The sequence below is a fragment of the Megalops cyprinoides genome, chromosome 19, assembly GCF_013368585.1.
Source record: "Megalops cyprinoides isolate fMegCyp1 chromosome 19, fMegCyp1.pri, whole genome shotgun sequence".
NCBI lineage: Eukaryota > Metazoa > Chordata > Actinopteri > Elopiformes > Megalopidae > Megalops > Megalops cyprinoides.
The window spans coordinates 26,531,313-26,551,583 of record NC_050601.1 but is presented as its reverse complement, the minus strand read 5'-3'; the positions used below and the strand labels follow the sequence as shown (position 1 = coordinate 26,551,583).

At 44.1% G+C, this 20,271-nt stretch overlaps 1 protein-coding gene across 1 annotated transcript in view; it reads right to left on the bottom strand.

Moving 5' to 3' along the window:
• Positions 1-13,912: 13,912 nt before the first annotated feature.
• LOC118794063 (C-Jun-amino-terminal kinase-interacting protein 4-like) overlaps positions 13,913-20,271 on the bottom strand; it is a 39,044-nt gene continuing 32,685 nt past the window's right edge. Inside the window, 7 exon segments of the mRNA XM_036552204.1 lie at positions 13,913-15,766; positions 17,023-17,166; positions 17,467-17,643; positions 18,378-18,491; positions 19,185-19,356; positions 19,612-19,760; positions 20,160-20,227. Coding sequence (XP_036408097.1) covers positions 15,660-15,766; positions 17,023-17,166; positions 17,467-17,643; positions 18,378-18,491; positions 19,185-19,356; positions 19,612-19,760; positions 20,160-20,227 — 931 coding nt within the window. The 3' untranslated portion in view covers positions 13,913-15,659.

Here is a 20,271-nt window from a genome sequence, read left to right as displayed (position 1 = left end):
ATATCACCTTCAAATATAGTGATGGTCCCATTTTCTTAGCCCGCGATGGTTTGAATGACACAAGCACAAAAATAAGCCTCAGGCTACGGCCAGTCTGCAGCTAAAAGTAGTGCAATTCCCATTTGGGCCACATGAATATATGGAAATAAATCAGATATCTAGCCATGTGACCTGCGTGCAACCTGTATGTGAAGGCTCAAATCGGAATTGAGTGTGTTTAACGTGGCCTAAGAGATTTTTACGTCACTCTGCACGCTACAACTTACCCTCGTAATTCTGCATGACCAGACAAACATGATATACACAAGTGGGATATTTCAGCACAGTGGTGCTGTCACACTGATGCTGGATATGGGCCACTTTCGAAAATTAATATGAAGAGTCAGACAAAAAAATCACATTACAGCAATAATTCGGAAATGGACATTAAAGGCTGCAGCCTGAACGTAGCCTAAGATACACATCATCCAAAGGTCAGACTGGAACAAACTTGAACTCTCTTACAGTAAAACACACTTTAAAAGAGGACCTTTATCTCCACACATTCACTGCAGATTAGTAGAGAGAGAGAGACAGATGACAGTGGCACCAGTGCAATCTGGCGAGGGGACGGGGACATTCCTCCTGCCTGTGAAATTGAGAACTCCTGAGGGGCGATAAAAAAAGACGTGGCCGTCTGTAATAACATCCACCCCATTCAGAGACATAAATACATCAGAGACAGAAATACAGAGATGTGTGATACGGTCACGCAGGGGGCACTGACGTCACTGGCTATGAGCCAGAGAGCAACAACTCTCTCGAATCATGTCTATCATTCTCGCCTTCAAACCCAGAGCCAATGTAACTATTCCAGGCATTTCAGGAGCATTCCGACAGTTCTTATGTTCACGCAATCGCAATGTTCAGTTGGTACCACAGAGTGTTTCATTCTTTGGGCTGATGGGAAATGGAGTCCAGAGCCCTTCAAGTGTACTCCACAGCAACAAGCTGGAGAATTCACCTCCTCTTATCCCCTAATGTTAGACATAACATTCCAAAATCTGCCGGTTAGACTATTAGAATCATTAGCACATACCCTACCTTTCTATGGCAAAGACAGGGCGTTAAATAATAGTTTTGGGTAACTGATGGAGGGAAACCACCATGGGAGAATGGGCTGCTGTGTTTCTTCTGATGTCACTAGAAACAACAATGAAACAATGACTTGTTGAAGGAGTTTATGTACCCTTGCTGTCTCAAGCCAGAACACAGCCCCTATGGAAGCCACTCATGAGGGGAGACAGCCATTGACCCCACTGTGCTGACTGCTATGGGAAGGCATGGAAATTGGGTAGTTGTTCCCCTAATGTCACTGTTTTGAAATGTCTGGAAGCTGTTACCAACTAGTGGCTAGTGGAGGGTGATCAGGAGGCATGGTATTATATTAGAAAGTGTTTCTGAGGGCCCTATTTTGCAGTGGACAGACAGCTCTCATCACTCATTGAAAGAGGTCAAGTTTGTTCCTGCATCCAGTCTCCAGATTTAAGGATGATGGCTTTAGATCCTAGTCTCTGGACATTACCTACAAGGCCTTTGTGTCAAAGGAAGGGCTTTATGAAGCTAATAGATTAAACAGAGAACAGAGGACAGAAACAACAGAGCAGCTGCCGATTCTGACCATCTCTGCCAGGTTACAACACAGTATTGATACACCTGTATACACCTCCCTTGACCATCCTGATTGCAGAAGCACATCAATGAGATTGATTGATCTCTGAGTGATGGGGAATTTATTAGATAACACAATAGACACATTCCTCCATGTTGTCTGTGTGCTCTGATAGAAAGCATGTCTACCATCATATGCTTTATCCATACTTGCAAATAAAACATCAAACACACAGCCAAGAAGCTCCAGAACAAGCACATTTTATTAATCTCGCTTTAACAGATGTATAGCCTATACAAAACAGGGCCTAATTCTCAGTGCTGTAGAGGGCTATGGTCTGCCTTGCTAATCTGCAGCCTAGCAGATGGCATACCTGCCATACTGGTATTGCTGACATTAATATATGTGTACATGAATGTCTCCCCTGCATATTAAATAAACTTTCACTGTCTGGATATCTGCCCTGTTAAGCACTCAGGTGTTACGCTCCTGTTCCCTGTGTTAAAAGCACACCATGGGTGTGCGTAGCCCGGGTTGGAGGCAGAGCCTCCTCTATAAAAGGAACCTTTTGTCTAGCCATTAAATACTACTGTGCACCACACCACACCCTCCATGCAAACAGCACTGCTCCTGACACACAATCAATGCAGGCACTAAGAAAAGGAAGAAGGGAAATGGCATAGAACTGGTGATTGAATGGCATTTTTCACCATGTGTGCCATCTAAAACATCCAATTGCATCTGATCACTGTGGTGTATCTCTGGATCCCAGAGGCTCAGCAGCATCCTGGCTTACCTTCTCTCGTGTTGTCCAAGCAGATTTACAAGACCATGCCATATGCTGTGCCGTAAACATGCCGTGTTCCCCAACAGCACACAAGAAATGGGATCCAGAGTCAGTTTCAGGCACAGGAATGTGGCAGCAGAAAAAGGTCAGGGCAAGGCCAACTCGTCACCACGGCAGGCACCTGAAAGTACCCCCACCCTGGAGCTTCAGGATGATTCAGCTTCTAGGTTCTGTCTTAAAAAATCCAAATTGTACAAGGGGTGGTGTTATCTGTCTCAAGCCATTTTCACATATGAACTCCGGACATTGTCCAGAGTTGCCCTTTCACACATGTAGCACAGAACAGGAGATTGTTCGTGTCAGACGCGTTCTCACCTACAGGAAATACTCTGTTTGGTTTAGGCGAGGGGCGGCGCCTGGGTAGAGCGTGCAGGAGGCAGGACATGACACAAAAAGTACACTGCAGAAATCTCAGATTCTGTGTACTGCTTACTACACAAGTATATACTGTATACTGCTTGCTATTTTTCAGTGTAGTACCCAGTATGCAACCATTAGTGATTACATTTGTAGTATGTTACATGTCTCGTGAAATCATTGCGAGTTTAGAAACATCCAGATTTCCTCGTGGTATTTTCCAGTTAAACGTCACTTGCATTCTCATGAGTGAAAAGTATTGACGAGTTCACGAAAAGTATTTGTGAGTTGAAGTATTTTCAGGTTTTTTCTTTTCAATGTCTTACCTTTTAGTGATACGGGCACATAATGTGGCACGGAGGAGGAGAAGGCGAACATAGCTATTGTACTTTTGGGTAGCCTATAAAAAATATCACATAGCCATCTAAATGGTGCTACCGGTACACATAATTTATTATTAATTATACATTTATTATAACAGGAAGGTAAGTTTTAGTTGTTCATAATGTAATGTTAGGTCACCAGTTCACCTATCTCACTATACCTATCACTATTACTTAGCTACAGCTTAGCTAGCTACTAACCAGATATTAAACTACTAACCAATGTTATTAATCATCGTAAAAGACAAGTTTTGGCAGTATAGCTATAGCTAACTATCTCTTTAATGATTGCTGGACTCAAAATAGCTTGTATTTGGATGTATCCGCAATATCAATGAAAGAGTGGAAAGCAACATACAGGCAAGCAGAAAACAGTACAAAGCAGATTTTTGTATTCCTCTGGTTTCGCGCCAGTTACATGATAGAAAGATAGAAACGTCATCAACATGCCCACTCGCTCACCGTGGATTCTCCGGAAAGTGACCTTCTTTGGACATTTGCGTTCTCACATACAGCTCCTCCGGGTAATGGCTAGATAAGTTCTGGCTTTCAGTGCATGTCTGAAAGGGGCTTCAGATTTATCTAAAAAAAAAAATCAAAGTCAGTTTCTACAATTCCCCTTCAAGCTGTCATCTGGCAAAAAAATGAAACTTATCTTGACTATAAAACATTACCTAGCCTCAGTGTCAGCCCTATTATTATGTGTAATGGTTCATCTGATTAGCACTTATGCTTTCTGGAAAAATATTCTTAACCCCCTTTGAAACTGTATATTTACCAAGTCTAGGTCAAAAATAACTCCAATGAGGGAGGTGATTTTCTGAAACACTCCATACCATACCAAAAAAAAAACAATATCTACACATGCATCTGTGCTCAAGCAGCAATAATAATTGGAGCTGGGCCAATTCCATGTCAGTTCAGTCAATTCAAGAAATTAATATAAATTTGGTTCATTATTTGATAATATTTATTGGAAATGATTTTTCAATTCATGAACTGAATTTCAATTATATTGAACTGACTGAATTGAAATGGAATTATCTCAACTCTATACAGGTTGACAATCAAATTTTACCATTCCCTACAAAATCTCTCAAGGAGCCCACATTGGCAATCACCACATTTTCATAACGCTGACTGTAAATTTAATGTGTACTAACTGTATTATTTTGTAGTAAACTAGAAAAGTGCATTTCCTGAAGAAAATGCAGAGTGTGATTGCAACCCGGCAGCGAAAATGTGGTAACGTGTATGAGAAATTCGCTAGGAAGTGGGTAAGTGGTTGCTAGGCTGTTGCTAGGTGGTCACTAAGGTGTTGCTAGGTAGTTGCTAGGATGTTGCTAAGCAGTTTCCAGGTTGTTGCTGGATGGTTGCTAGGGTGTTGCTAAGTGGTTGCTACGCTGTTGCTAAGTGGTTGCTAAGGTATATAAGGTGGTTGCTAGGGTGTTGCTAGGTGGTTACTAGAGTAAACAATATGGTCGCTGAGGCATTGCTAGGGTGTTGCTGGGTGGTTGCCAAAGTGTTGCTAAGTGGTTGCTAGGTGGTTGCTAGGGTGTTGCTAGGTGGTTGCTAGGGTGTTACTAAGTGGTTGCCAGGCGGTTGCTAGGGTAGACAATATGGTTGCTAGGGATGCACACACCTTTGGCGAGTGTTGGGTCACATGACCCAAAGCACCATATCAGGTCCCATGGCTATTGGTGACCGAGTGGTAAGGCTTTGAGAAATGCATTAAAGTGAATGGGAGGATGTAAGGATGAATAAACGAGTAAAGAATGAGTGCGGGGTCAGTATGGGTTTCATTGACTGTTGGGTGGCAAGACCTGAGCCAGCATACGAGGTACTGTGACCGTAGGCCAAAAGGTGACCAAGCGGTAATACTTTGGGAAATTAATTGAAGTCAATGGGAGGATGGAGGGATGAGTGAATGACAAAAAGATGAGTGCAGGTCAGTATGGGTTTCAATGAGTGTTAGGTGGCATGACCTGAGCCAGCCAATGGGAGGATGGAGGGATGAATAAATGAGTAAAAAAACTGATTAAAAAATGACAAAAAGACGAGTGTGGGTCAAGACGGTCTTGGATGAGTGTTGGGTGATTTGTCCCGTGGCAACATGTGAGGTATGGTGGCTATGGGGTTTAAAGTGACTGAGTGGGAAGGTCATGAAGTGTGAGGGGGGTGATTTTGAAAATGAATGGGAATCTATGGGAAAAAAGGGATGAAAAAACAACAAAAACCGGAGAACGAGTGCGGGTACGGCTTAGCTGTATACAAGCACACCGATCGGGGTCAGAACGGAGGAGTTACAGTTGGTTTGGGGTCGATATCTCAAAAATTGTGGGAGGAGAAGGGACAAAATTTGGTGGAATAAGAAGAAGAAGAAGAAGAAGAAAACTATCAGATAACAATAGTTGGCTTGCAATGCTTCGCATTATCTGTAAATTGTTCCACTGTAGTAAAAATAAAGACCAGTGAAATAAAAAAACTCACCTAGTACTCTTCAGCTGTTCTGACATACCTCCTCTCTCTTTCTCTCATCCCTCGAATTACAATCCATTCAGTCAACCTGCCAAATTCTGGTAGTAAAATATTATAGTTAGCCTACTCAATATACACAAAATGCAGATTTCTACTAAGAATCAAGGGCTAAATATCATTTGCACTCATTCTTTACTCGTTTATTCATCCTTCCATCCTCCCATTCACTTTAATGCATTTCTCAAAGCCTTACCACTCGGTCACCATTTGACCAATAGCCATGGGACCTGATATGGTGCTTTGGGTCATGTGACCCAACACTCGCCAAAGGTGTGTGCATCCCTATCCCTACACATTAAATTTACAGTCAGCGTTATGAAAATGTGGTGATTGCCAATGTGGGCTCCTTGAGAGATTTTGTAGGGAATGGTAAAATTTGATTGTCAACCTGTATAGAGTTGAGATAATTCCATTTTAATTCAGTCAGATAGCAAACATTCTAGCTGTAGTCTGGCATACATTTGGCATTTTTGGATTAGTTTTGGCATAGAGGTATCCAAGGTAAAGGCGTTTGGCTTACCTGTGGCATGATTATGGTTTACCATAATAGATTAAAAGGCGCCAGCGGTACATAACATATACGGCTGAGTTATGGCATATGTCTGGTTAACCAGAAGATTGGGCGAAGAGCGGGGCAGCGTCTGTTTACGTATACGGGTGAGTTTTGGCATCTTTCTGGTTAGCCAAAAGACTGAGCAAAGAGCGGGAATTTTTAGAATTTCTACCCAGAGAAGAGCCATCCTACTTCAGTTTCTCCAGCGTGATCATTGAGTAAGATATGTACATTTTAATTTCTCCAAATATTGTTGTTACTGCTACACAATAGGCTCTATAAATGGATATGTTTATAGTTTTCGTTTTTGTAACGTTACGCAAGCAATACATTTCACAAAATAGTAACTAAATTTAAAGTTCAGGCAAATGCACTGCGATCAGATCATTATTTTCCTGGTAGACAGCCACTGTATACTTAACATGTATTAGGCGTACAGATTAAAATGCTATAGGTTTGTACTTAGTAAGGTCGGATTTTATGTTATTGTCCCGTTTAAATATCTGATAATAGGCAGGCTAACAGCTCCCGTGCAAATAGCTAACGTTAGCTAGCAATTAACGTTAACTATCACGATGTCTTACTGTGGGCCTACCGGAAGCAAACCTGATTCCTGTAAAACAGGCAGACCCAGCCCACTAATTTAACTACATGAATGCTGCCACGCATGGATAGCTCAATGTAGAATTGGTAGCTTCCTTACCTTAGCGCAGATCATAAGTAACTTAACTAGCAACGCTGCATCTGTTATTCCCTTGCCGTGGCTGTCCGCTGAAAGCAGTATTCTCCATGTACGTGTTTGTAGTTTTCTTGTGGTCTCATTTTTATTTTCTTTTACATGAACACTTTTAAATTCTTTTAATATCATTTAAAGCCCTTTTAATCTCTAATCCTATAAAATGGAAAACTGACTTCACCAAACAATTTCCGAGGCTACTTATATGGTAGATTTAGTAATTCTGTTTGTTTTGTCTTTGTGTATGTGCTGTAACTTTTAGATGCCATGAGGAGAAACCCAGTCTGCTCCGCCGCCACAGACTTGGACATCACCCAGGCTATCAAGCGCTGGTTCTACTGGGCTGGGGATAGGGAAGGTGGGCAGAAGAAGCGCCTGCCGCCTGCCAGCCAGAAGAATGACTGAACTAAACATATTTACTCAATTGTTGATTATAATAAGCCAATAGCTAGGCCTATATGCCAATAAAAACATAATGAAATGCATTTCATCTTCCTATTGTTTTTTGTACAAATATATACAGACACACAATATAATTTAACAATATAACGTTATGACCCTAGCACACTAGGGTATAGCAATTAATAATTATTAGCAATAAACTCATGTAGACATATAGCAAATTAAATAAACTTAAAGATTATAAAGAGGATTTTCAATGTAGAAGCAATCATTTGGCATAATTATGGCCTCACTTTGGGTCAGTTATGGCTACTTTTTGGCTGGATTGTGGGGATTCTGGACTCTTTTTGGGACAGTTATGGCTATGTTTTGGAATTCCACAATTGGTTTTGGGTGAGTTTTGGCCTCCTTATGTTTTGATTTTGGCATCCCTAATTTGGGCCATTTAGGGGCCATACATCCTTCCAAAACTTTGCCAAAATGGCAAGCCAGTCTTGGGCCAAATTTGGGTCATAATGATTTTGCTATCTGGGAACATTTTAAGACTGTATTATAATGTTTTACATTAAGCAGAAAATTAATTTAAAATAATGTTATATAGCCTAATAAATGTTATACAAGAAAAGTAATATAACATCCATGCAACACATTTTCTAGGCTAACAACACTGCAATATCCTTAGCTTTTACATGAAGTATATCCACGGTATCTTTAGTGGAGTAAGAAAGCCTGATTATAACAGGCATACGCTTATGTATCAAGTTAGTGTGCATTCTGGATAGCTAATCATTAATTTTGCAGATGCGAAAGAACGCCCATAACAATACTGTATAGCTATAGACAGTTAATAGTCAGCTACGTTAAGCGGTTTAAGTGGCCAGAAGACGGCAGAATGTAGCTATACATCTTACTTAGGTTTTGAGCAGATTTAGTTTTTACGTTAGGTTATAACGTATTTGGCGAAGCTGTACTTAGTGCTAAATTACATGGCCTTGTTTCGCTAACCAGCAAAATGCCCGCGCAAATTCTTATCTAGCCATGAACTGTGGAACTCTGTGTTTGTACTGCTATCTGACTCTGACTGTGGGCAACATTTTAGATGTTCAGTTATATCTAAGACACTGAATACAATAAATAGTGCTTTGTTTGAGCCTTTTCACAGACACCTACTAGTAAACATGATGGGAAATGTGTGTTATGTAACAGAAGAGGCTCCCCGTGAAAATCACGTGCTGGGGATCCAACCGACACGATGTTTCTCCGCGTATACTGGAGGAAAGGCGCTGCACAGATTCCAGCGGCAGTGAGTGACTGGCTCTATGTTGTTGCTTAGGTGGATGAAATGAATGATGCAAATATTGATTACGCTTGGAACAACATCCCCCCCGGGACTAGAAAGTGTTTCTGTGTGTTCCTGCCTATTTCCAACCATATATTAGTGTAATTGCAAATTATTTTACTTGTCAGTAGAACACAGAGGAGGTGATTGAGATGTGTTTTCTTTTTCTGATAGCATGAATATAAATTTGAATACACCACAGTGCGTGCGAACCAGAGCCATGTAGAGAGATGGCTCTGATACGAACAAATGATGCACCATCGTTAGCGAAGAATACGTCACGACCCTTATTTCAGTCCAAACCGTACAGCTGTGGAGCAGTTGAAGCGGGGAATTCAGGCAGCATCCAATGAATACAAATTAACCTGACAGCGATAATTCCGAGCGGTGACGCTCGGTGTCACGCTGAGAAACGCACGCATATTAACATGCTACTGACACATGTGGTCCACAGCCCTCAACCCCCCCCACCCTCTCCCAAGACCGATCCTCGTGTGACAGCGAAGCGTGATTGTGCCGGTGGGCGTAGCGTTCCCTCTCTGCGAGAGACTGTTCAAACAAGAGCTCGATTTCCAGCAGCTCGCTGCTCGTCTTCTCTCCAGGGAAAATCCCCTCAACAGTAGGTGCTCCCTAGCTAACGCTGTGTCATCCTTCCCATTCTGTTCACAGAAACGCCTCTCCTCTATCCTGGCAGACAGAAAAAACTTGTCTTTAAATGCAGGAGGAGAGTATCTCAGCAGTAACAGGCGATCGTAGATGACAAGAAATTCTGATTGGAATTGTAGGGTAAATCGCAAAATGTGTTTGCCAATGTTATCATTAAAAACAAACTAATAAACCTCTACTAGGGGATGTTCTTCAACAGGGGTCTTGTGTGTCGATAATAATGCTGATTGATTCTACATGATTTTCTTAAGAACTGCCACCCTCCACAGAAAAGACCCCAAAAAGTTTGAAATGTGGTCAGAAGACTCTTGTCTCCTTTCCTCTCTCCCTCCTGCATTGCATGTGCCATTCTCAGGTGACTCTGTGGGGCGCTTTGCATTTTAACTGATGGAGTCTCACCTTCGCTGCCAGAATCCAGTTATGCTGGTGCTGTCTACACCTACACACATTGTATGTGCTTAACAAATAAGCAAGGGCACTCACTAGATTTGTGAGGCTTCTTACTAGTGCGTGATGGGAGGAAGAAATTCTGAGCCTTCTGTTATGCTTGTTTTGGAGATAGATAGCAGTGCTACATTTAAATACGGTTACATTTGGATACGGTGTCTGACAAGTATGTTTATTTTCTCATGTGAACCATTGATGTTCCTAAGACTGTCCTGCCCAGTTGAGATAATATATTGTTAAAGATGCCATCTGGTCACATCATTTTAAACAGGATTAGCATGTTTGTTTACTGGCCTGGACTCCAGGTCAAACTACTGTTGTATTTTGAGTTGGCCAACTTACTGTACTCCTGGAACAATTTGCCGTAGAAGTACCTCAGGTCAGGTATATCAAACCACAGTGAAGGAGGGCCAGGGAAAACGTGACTTTTAAATACTGACTGCTGCCCCTGCTCCTTTGAACCAGTGTGTGATGTTATCGCAACTGTTTTGCAACCTCGTATCAAAGCAATAACGTAGCATCGGCATGGTCAAAATGTTGGGAGAACATTATCATCCAACCACACACATTGGATGAGCTGTGTGTGTGGAATATAAGATGCCTCTGTTCAAAGCAGTTCACATGAGTGCCTCAGCCTCAAGTTAAAAGGAATGAGAACATATGGCCTTGAATGCAAAGCAGGGATCATTGCTATGAGGGAGCGGTTTTTATTTATTATTTTATTTTGCCTCACATGAAAGAACAGAATGTCCCTGTGATGCTGCAGAGACCGTGGAACCCCTGCCAAGCGGGCCGTCCTTCATTGCGAGGCTTTGCTGGGGCGTTTCTGGTTGGCTGTCCCCTCACTCGAGCATGAGCATATAGGCGCGCCACCGCAAATTGGAGGATCCCACCAGAGAGGAGGAGAGACCAGCTGCCCGATTGCATAACAGCTGAATCCTACACTCTCTGTTGGAGCTGCGACTGAAGGAGAGGGAGGGGGGAGAAGGGATGAGGGTGTGAGATGTCGGGGGCACCATTTGTTTTCCTTTTCCCCTCCCGTCCGCGACACGGTTCCTCTCATGGTTTCCGCCAATTAACCTGGAGTGGTGCATGGGAGGGGAGGGTGCGGAAAAAAGGCATTTCAATAAGTGCTGACAGCGTAATGAAAGAATGCTGACAGACAGGGGCCCCTGGGGGAAATACTTCACATATTGGTTTGGGTAAAGATGTCTCAAAAGGCCACTTTCAGTTAAACAGAGAAAAACAGGGGGAATTCTCAATAGCGTGATGCTGCGTGCTGCGTTATGCCTGACGCACTCGCCTCCGGCTCAGACAGCGCTCCCAGGAGGGGCACCTCGCTGGCTTCATTTCAATCATTCTACTGACACTGTGCTAGGACTGTCCTGTGGTGCTATGCTGCCATCTTGTGGTAGACTGAGAGATGTCACATCGTCTCTCTTGGCCTCAAACACTATCTTTCAGAAGGAAAGAGGTGATCAGGATAAGCATTAATGAGAAGAGCTGGTCATTCATTCCAGTTGGGCTTGTCTTTTTGGCTATGGCCAATGCTATGTACCTGCACTTTGTAAAACCTGTGCTTAAGTGCTCTGGGTCAGCTTCCAATATGCACCCTGTTAAGCCACTCCATGCATGACAAGTGAAAGAATACTCACCAGTGTCAGTGTGAAATCTACCTTTAACTGGAAGATGGAAAGATGATACTCACCTTCCATTGTGACACAGCATTTTTTTACATATGGTTTCCTTCACCTAGTAGTACGCAGTCAATTTGTCAGTTTGTTTTAATGACTGGAAAGTGTTGATCCAGCACACACTAGCAAGGACTCACAACGTTCGGCGCAGGGTCTGACCGAACTGTCGAGCTGCTGATCCAAACCAGCGAATTCAGGCAACACCCAGGAACTGGAAGGGGAAGGCATGGTGTGCCTTTGGACTGGTGATTGACAGGAAATGAAACTGACACAGCACTTGGTCTAATCTGGGCAGGCACATCATCTGACACAAAACAATGAAGATTTCTCTCAGTGTTTCCAACTACCACTCCCACCACCTAGAGAAGAGGATCATGCCTCTACACCTCTACGACACACGTTACTTAAATGAGTGTGCATTCGGTTCCAGATTTAGTTTTACATCATAAATTACAGTGTGGGTAAGACAAGCTGTCTTATTTCCTAGCGTGTAAAGCACACACAGTATTATATACCCATTGCAAAAAATGTACAACCAAATTCAATACTCAATGGGAAGGCCCAAATGCATTGTGGGTAGCTAGAATACAGGCTGTAAGTGGCTTTTTACCTATGATCATGACTATGCAAATGTACAGCCAAATATTCTCTGGGGTAAAGCATGTTAATTCAAGCACATACACACACACACACACACACACACATACACACACACACACACACGCACATACACACACACACATACACACACACACATACACGCACACGCACACACACACACACACACATGAATTGAAGTGAGTCATGCAGCATGCTGGCTTCTGTTGTACAACCAGCCTTGCATGCTTTCCATTTTCAACGTGTGAAATGATCCTGGCTCTGTTTTGCAAAATTCACAGGTGAGCATCAATCATATGGTAGCTAACCGCTAACCACTGCTGTATAGCTGTGTTTGCAGAGAGGTGCAGACACATGCTGGCAGCCTACGCCTCTCAGACAGAGATCAATGATCCAGTCACACTGTAGATTCCTTGTGTTTCATACACCATTCAAATTAAGATCATGGAGCTGTTCGTCCACACACCTCACCTAGCAGCAGACACTGCAGCCATGGCAACAAGCCACTACAGCAGCGGTCCTCAGAGGACATGCCCGTGGGCCAATTTTGTGCCCACGAGAGGTGTCTGTTGTGCCCGTGGACCGTGTTTCAAAAAACTGCCTGCTGAGATGAATCTCTTTTTACCTGCGTTAATGCTTGCACTGGCAGTTGGTCTAATGAAAAATTGTTTCTTGCCTGTCATCTTACCTTTAAGGCTGTGTAAAAACGTATGTTTGCCATAACTATTTGCTAGATCACATGTTCATCTGTTGCTTTTCCCCGACCATGCTCTGATGAGACAAAATTTATGCCTGCAGTTAAATGACATTGATTATCACTGCACCGGAGGAGGTGGATATCTGGCCCCTGCATGGGATATCTGGCCCCTGCTACTCTGCTAGCTAATGTTAACTTTTCAAGCAAACAAACACAGAGAGGCCTGGAATCAAGCTGTAAGGAAACTACTCACCATTATGTTGTTAACAGCTGACCAGGTCTGTGTGGCAGCACCGATTGGTGACTGACCATATCATTTAGCATTTGAGGGTCATGCGGATCACAAAATAAAGGCAATTCAATCAAGGGTAAAGCTTGAGATGGACATCAAGGGTTGAACTATCATATGGACTCACGGACACTCCTCAATCTGGAGAGGGTTGGTCTATTTCAGTATGGCTAACTACACCATAATTATTAAGGCTGGTGATAGGAGAACATTTCCAAAGCACAACCCAATCATAATGGCTTAATTTTTCCGCTTTTAAGTTTAATGCATATCTTTTACACATGTCCCCGCCCTTTGTCACATTAAAAATGCCAGCATGGTCATAAAGGCTACGCATCGAAAAATTAAGAACAATACCTTTTCCAGATAGAGGTGTCCTTACATGTGAGGGTCAAGATCGGGCAGAACCACTGTATCCATCCTTAACGGCATAGGTACATGGCATCCTCACGGCTTCATTACAATCTGCTCTGATTGGACCATCATCCTACGCCCACAGATAACCCTCCCCTGCCCCTCAAAAAACTGTGGCCAGAATAAGATGGACTCTGAGACGAAACACACCGCTGTGCGTCTTTATAAAACATGCATAGCTAAGTACAGCAAACTCACCGTCTCACGGCGGCCACTGTCACTGTCCTCACTCATTTCCACGATTGCGTTTTTCATCAAACAAAACATACCATACAAGAGAGATTGTTGTTGTCCTTGTTGTTTTTTTTAACAAGTAATATATGTCTAATATACAATTCATGTACAAATTTAATTCCTGAATGACAAAAGATTTGTTCGTAAAAAATAAATACCGGAATGGCTACACTGTGATATGAGATTTTTTTCTCTTCGCTCAAATTGGTTTTAAAAACAAAAAACATGATCCCCCACAACCCCAGGTTACTGACAACACATTTAACAGCAGTCTAATCTGCCTTCATGTTACACAGACCGGTAAAACACTGATTAAAATGTCTAACAGACGTAAGTACAAAAGACACATTTAAAAAACGGCCATAAAAGCTGAAGAGTGCATCCATGACAAGACACAGAGCCAACGTCGGAGGTGTGAGTTTCGGTACATTTTTGTTTCCCTGTCATATCGGTATATGTCCCTTCCCTGGTCATAATGAGGAAGGGGTCTGCTTTAATGATTCGTCAGAAGACGACATGTTAAAGAGGACTTGTGAGGTTCTACTAGAGACACACTAGAGTGCACACTAGAGACATTTCCTCAGACATCAAGATAAATACACATTACTTTGTTCAAGGTGGAACCGTTAACATATTTTAGTAGTAGTGGTGTGTGTATTCTAATGCTAAGGCGGTCTACTTAAAGGATGCAGTGTCTATTTGCTCTGGCTGTTATAGAAAGGAGGGTGTAGACAGAAGGACTGTACAGGATCAGGGATTATAAAAGGGCTTCACCTGTACCTAACCTGTCTCTCATACCAGGGGAAAAACCCCTCACACTTCATGAAAGCCAATAGTGTCTCTTACCCAACACCCCCACTGTTGCCATAGGACTCTCAACCTACTGCATCATCTACCTGATTGGTTTGATTCCTGTTGCTGTTCGGAGATCCATGTAGCACTCGGAGACCAACCCATGGACCTGCCCCAAAGTCACCACTCTGACTGGGACTGAACTGTTGTGGCCAAACTTTGGTTTGAGAGCAGTTTCAGGCTTGACTGCTTCAACCTCTAGAGGGCACCAAAACTGTACATACATTCTCTGCGCCAATGCAATGGCCACAAACAAACCCTCTTTAGACACTTCAATAACAAGGGGATTTTAAAATGCAAAATGCAGCCGCCAAGGATGCACACACTGACAGTGCAGATCACTGATGTGACAAAGGGACGTGCTTTCTGACTCCTTTTTTTAACGGTCTTAAATTTAAGATAAATCCAGACCTGACTTAAAGAGGTCTGAAAAGGACATGCAGGGCATCCTGTTCTAGAAACCCTTTTCCGATTCCCTTTTTACCACAGTCTTAAATATGAGATAACCCCAGTGACTGACAGTGCTGCCCCAGTGCTTAGGCAGGGGGGCGTGTAGTGCGGCTCAGTCCTGGTCTGATTGGTCCTGGTTTGTGGACAGGGCTGCATTTCCTCATCAATCTGCTTCAGAGGCAGAGGGAGGGAGGAGCAGCATGTTCTTCCCTTCCTGTTTAAAAGTTACTGACCTCGCCCCCACCCCCACACTAATTAGTAAGTCCATCAAAGGCTGCCAAAAAAATTACATAACATCATGATGGAAATCAATTTCATCAATAATAGTAATAAAATAATAACAAGAACATTAATAATTTGTGTATAAAAAAACAGAAACATGCAGGAGTTTGATCAGAGCCTTAAAGCCTCCTCTCTGTGGGAGATGTGCTTCTTCCTCCTCTTCCTCGCTGGTCATCCTCCTCCTCCTCCTCCTCCTCCTCTTCACCTGTATCACATGACCTGCCAGACGATCAAGTGGCTGCGCTCGCTGTTGGACGGGCCAGACGCCGGCCTCGCTGCAGACTCGTTCTGCTCCTCCACCTCGCCCCCCTCGTCCCCTGGGAAAGCACATAGCTGCTTTTAGACCACTGACACCCTCCTGGCTACAGCTTGCATTTAAACTGGACTTCACACAGAGCACTTCATTCTACTCTGCCCTCACTCCCTGATTCATTAAAGATCCCACTGACACTTACTGGAAATGGGTAAGGTGTTCCCCTGGTGTTCTGGCCAGATTCCTAATCAGGCTCTTTGTGACGGAGTGCCGTCACTACGGTTGAGTATGCGCTCTGACTGCCATACCAATGAGCCTGGCTGTTTGGCATCGCGGTCAAAGTCACATGGTTTGTACCCCGTAGACCTGGGTTTGAGGCTGGGTGGGGTGACTGTTCTCGCCCTTTGCTACAAATGGTGTCAGTGGGATGGCTGGCCACGAGGCCATTGGAGGCGTGCCCAGTATGTGAGCTGTATGAGGGACCCCCAGGTTTGGTTGACCCCGGTGTGTGAGGGACCCCAGAGATGGATGAAGCACCAGTGAGTGGGGCACCCTGGGATAGGAGAAGTACGGTGGGGGATGCGCGAGGGACGCCTTGGTGTGTGAAGTACATGGGCGCACTTCCCGAAGGGGAGGGCAGTGTGACGGAGTGCCGTCACTACGGTTGAGTATGCGCTCTGACTGCCATACTAACAAGCCTGGCTCTTTGGCGTCGCGGTCAAAGTCGCATGGTTGGTACCCCGTAGATCTGGGTTCGAGGCTGGTTGGGGTGACTGCTCTCGCCCTTTGCTACACTCTTAAATATGGCCATCAACTCATCCCTTGCTTTAACTGGCTAAGAAGTTCCCTTCCTTCCCCTAATACGCTGAGCGTTTTAGTGCAAATTTGCGACTGTGCACCACACAGCTGGGCTCTACCCCTTCCACTGCAAAGCAATTTGAGAACAACTTACACAGGTTACAGTTTCATCCATTAACACAGATGGATATTTACTCAGGCAATTGTGGTTTAAAGTACCTTGTCCAAGGGTACAACAGCAGTGCCCTAACGGGGAATCGCACAAGCAACCTCTCAGTTACGAGCCCTGCCCCTTACCACTATGCCACACTGCTGCAGTCAATTAATCAATAAACAAAATCATAAAACAATCAATAAACATAAATCAATTAATAAATCACAGGCTAACAAACACTATCAGCCCTCTGTGGAGATGTATGGTAATGTAATAGAAGTAATGAAGCTACAGACAATCATGTGAGATAAACTAAAGGACAGTTTAACTGTGCTGAGAGATGGGGCGGGATCAGCGGCTTCTCTCACCGGTCCTGAAGTCGACGTACCCCTCCCCACCGCTCATCACCAGGACAGACTTCACCTGCTCCTGCACCATGGGGTCAGAGACTGCAGAGCTGGGACCGTCAGGGGCAGCTTCCCCTCCAGGTCCCACCGGGGGGATAACCTGACCTGGATAAGAGCGACAGGGTTGGTGGGCGTGGCTCAGAGTACTATTATTAGTAAATAATAATAACAAGAACAACAATTATTATGATCATCATGATAATCATAATGATAATAGCGACAGAAATAATAACAACAACAGCAGAGAGGATTAGCTTATTTCCCACAGTGAGTTAGCAGTGCGTGAGGTAGCTCCTGAGGAGGGCAACCTGTGACATGAGCACCAGTGTTGGGGGTCATGGTTAAACACCTGGGCCGGAGCTGGGGGAGCTCATCCTGGATCAGCATCCCCTGGCCTGGGCTCACCTGGGACGGCGGTGAAGAACTTGACGGCGTCCCTGTGCCCATGGAAGCAGAGCTGAGCATGTGCCATGGAGCAGTAGGGTACGTAGGTGCCCCCCGCTGCCTCGTCCTCACCCTTGTCTCCATACACACGCATTGCCCCTCCAGGCCGGCTTGGTGTCGCCGTGCCAACTCTGTGTGCTTCGTCGTTAAGGAAACAAAGACACAGGATTTACTTAGTGGCATGTCTACGGTGCTGTGTACACACAGTACAGGCTCAAAATGTGGAGAAGCAAATACGACAAAAATGTGGCTAACGACAGCGCTTTATGATTTCCGCCACCTCCACATATGTGCAGTATACAAGAAGCACTTTTGAATTCCCCCGTAAAATGTGTGATTATAATTCTAGCTCAGGTTGTGAGGGAGGCGCCCTCACCCGTTCCCTCAAAACTGAAATGTGTGATTATAATTCTAGCTCAGGTTGTGAGGGAGGCGCCCTCATCCGTTCCCTCAAAACTGAAATGTGTTAGCAAGATGTGTTAAGTGTGTTCTATATTAAATATTTGTTTAAATGTCTATAATTGAACATCTCCACTCTCAACTGTCTTTCCTTTCAAGTAACAATTTGATAAGACAGTATAAGAGGTGTATTCTACCAATTCACAAAGGGTTTAATTGTATGTGTTTGTGATTGTTAGTAATTGTGTGTCTGAGCAAGTGATTAATGAGTCACACCTGTCTAATTAAAGACTCTTTGAAGGCAGGTGCATGGCAGGATTAGCTATGGTTTACATCTGGCTAGTTTCCATATTGTGTTTCTTTAAAAAAAAAATACTTGTTTTTTCATGTATGGTGCATGGCCAGAACCGCAACAATACATAAGGAGAATACCATAAGAAAACCTATGATTATGGCCCAGCTTGGGTGCTTACTGTCTGTCAGAGGGATGGAAATGATGACGCCATTTCCTGTTCCTATCCAGAGGCGACTGCAGGACACCATCAGAGACGTGATCCGCACAAAGGAGAACCCCAGCTTCCCCGTGCCTGAGGGAGGGAAGGAGAGGGAGACAGACTCTTAAAAGTTCTTATGTAATATGTTTTATAAAGGACTAGGTTCTTCAGAGAAGAAATACATGAAAAGGCAGAAGTAAAAATAAAAAATCCATAAAACTACAGAAAAGTAACAGCCAAAGACACAAAACAAAAAGCCACATATTCAAAAAGGAGAGACACACACCCATACACACACATACAATGTCCTGTAGACACATACATTCATGTTCATGTTATGTTACTCTATCTTCTGTACGCGACTCTTCTTTTGTTCAACTTGTATGTCTTTCTTCTGTTTCATCTGTGTGTCTTTTTTCTGTTTTTTCTGTTTTTGCTTTGGCAATAACAGAAGCAAATTGTAATGCCAATAAAGCTGTCTGAATTGTGGAAAAAACTGAGAGAGGGAGAGTATGAACAGAAAGAGGGAGCCACAGAGGGGAACATAGAGAGGCAGGAACAAGAAACAGGAATGTCAAAAAAAACGTGAGGGAGAGAGGGAAAAACAGGGGAAAGAGACAGTGAGATGGGGAGAGAGGAGGGATAGAGCAGGGAAAGAGAGAATCCACTCTCCATATCTGCATCCCCATGTGTGTAATTCCCACAGCTGGCTTACAGCCCAACAAACACAGCCAGCAGGTGCTTGTCCTGCAGTGCACTGCAGGGGTGGCGGGGGGGCTGGCATACCCAGCATTTTGCTGACATAGGGCTCGATGTCCACATCCTGCAGGTGCTGGTAGGTGCGGGCGTGGAAGAGGCGGAGTGTGGAGTCCAGCCGGATGGACACCCAGATCCCTTCCCCTGCCCAGGCCAGCAGGCGCACCTGACTCTCCTTCCGGGGATGGGCATCGAAGGACTTCTGCAAGGCCGGGCGCACCAAGCAAACAGCACATCCATTAGAAATGCTTACTGTGTACGATAGTCAATATTCCAGCATTTTGCCATGAAAAACACACCTTTCTCTAGTATGTCAGTAACAGGAACAATAATTCAAATATCTTCAAAAAGCTAGAAATCTGGTCCTGTCAGGATGGGTGATAAACTGCCGGTGTTCTGGTTTTTGTGTGAATTCCATCACTGTACTTCATCCTTAGTGAGCGGGAGGGACGCAAACCTCTATCCTCATGGTTTTGGGCCGGACCACATAGATCTTGTTCCTGTACCCGCACCACACCCGGTCATGGACCACAGTCATACAGCGGACGGAGTGGTGGGGGCGACCCAGGTCCAGCAGGTGGTAGTTGGTCAGATCCCACTGGCCATCTGAAGGGGGGAGACACATAGGACAACAGTCCACACACTGCAGCACCATGCACATGGTCAGAGACTGGTTGCACTTGGGATGCACAAATGGGACATTTTATAAATGGTTTCTGCCCATCACTTCAATAAAACCACTTCTAGTATGCGGCATTTCTGTTTGATGACATTTCTTCCTAATTACTTTCTATTTATGTAACTGGAAAAAAATTGTCACAGACGAGACCTGGATGTGATTGAAATGCCATAGACATGTTTTAATTGTCACAGGAATCTTCGGAATATCACAGACATGGTGGAATTTGAAATGTGATCTTGGCTGCAGAGGGCTCCTGTGTTATTGAATGCCGGTGAGTATCAGCGGCAAGGGGAGGGTGGCTGTGACTATAAGGAACGTCTTACCCCCGCCTCTGTGAAAGATGGCCAGAGTCCCGTCAGCCAGTGCCACTAGGACACGCCCCTTCACATGGCTGTGGGACAGACAGAATATGAATGTGAAAAAAGAGAGAGACAG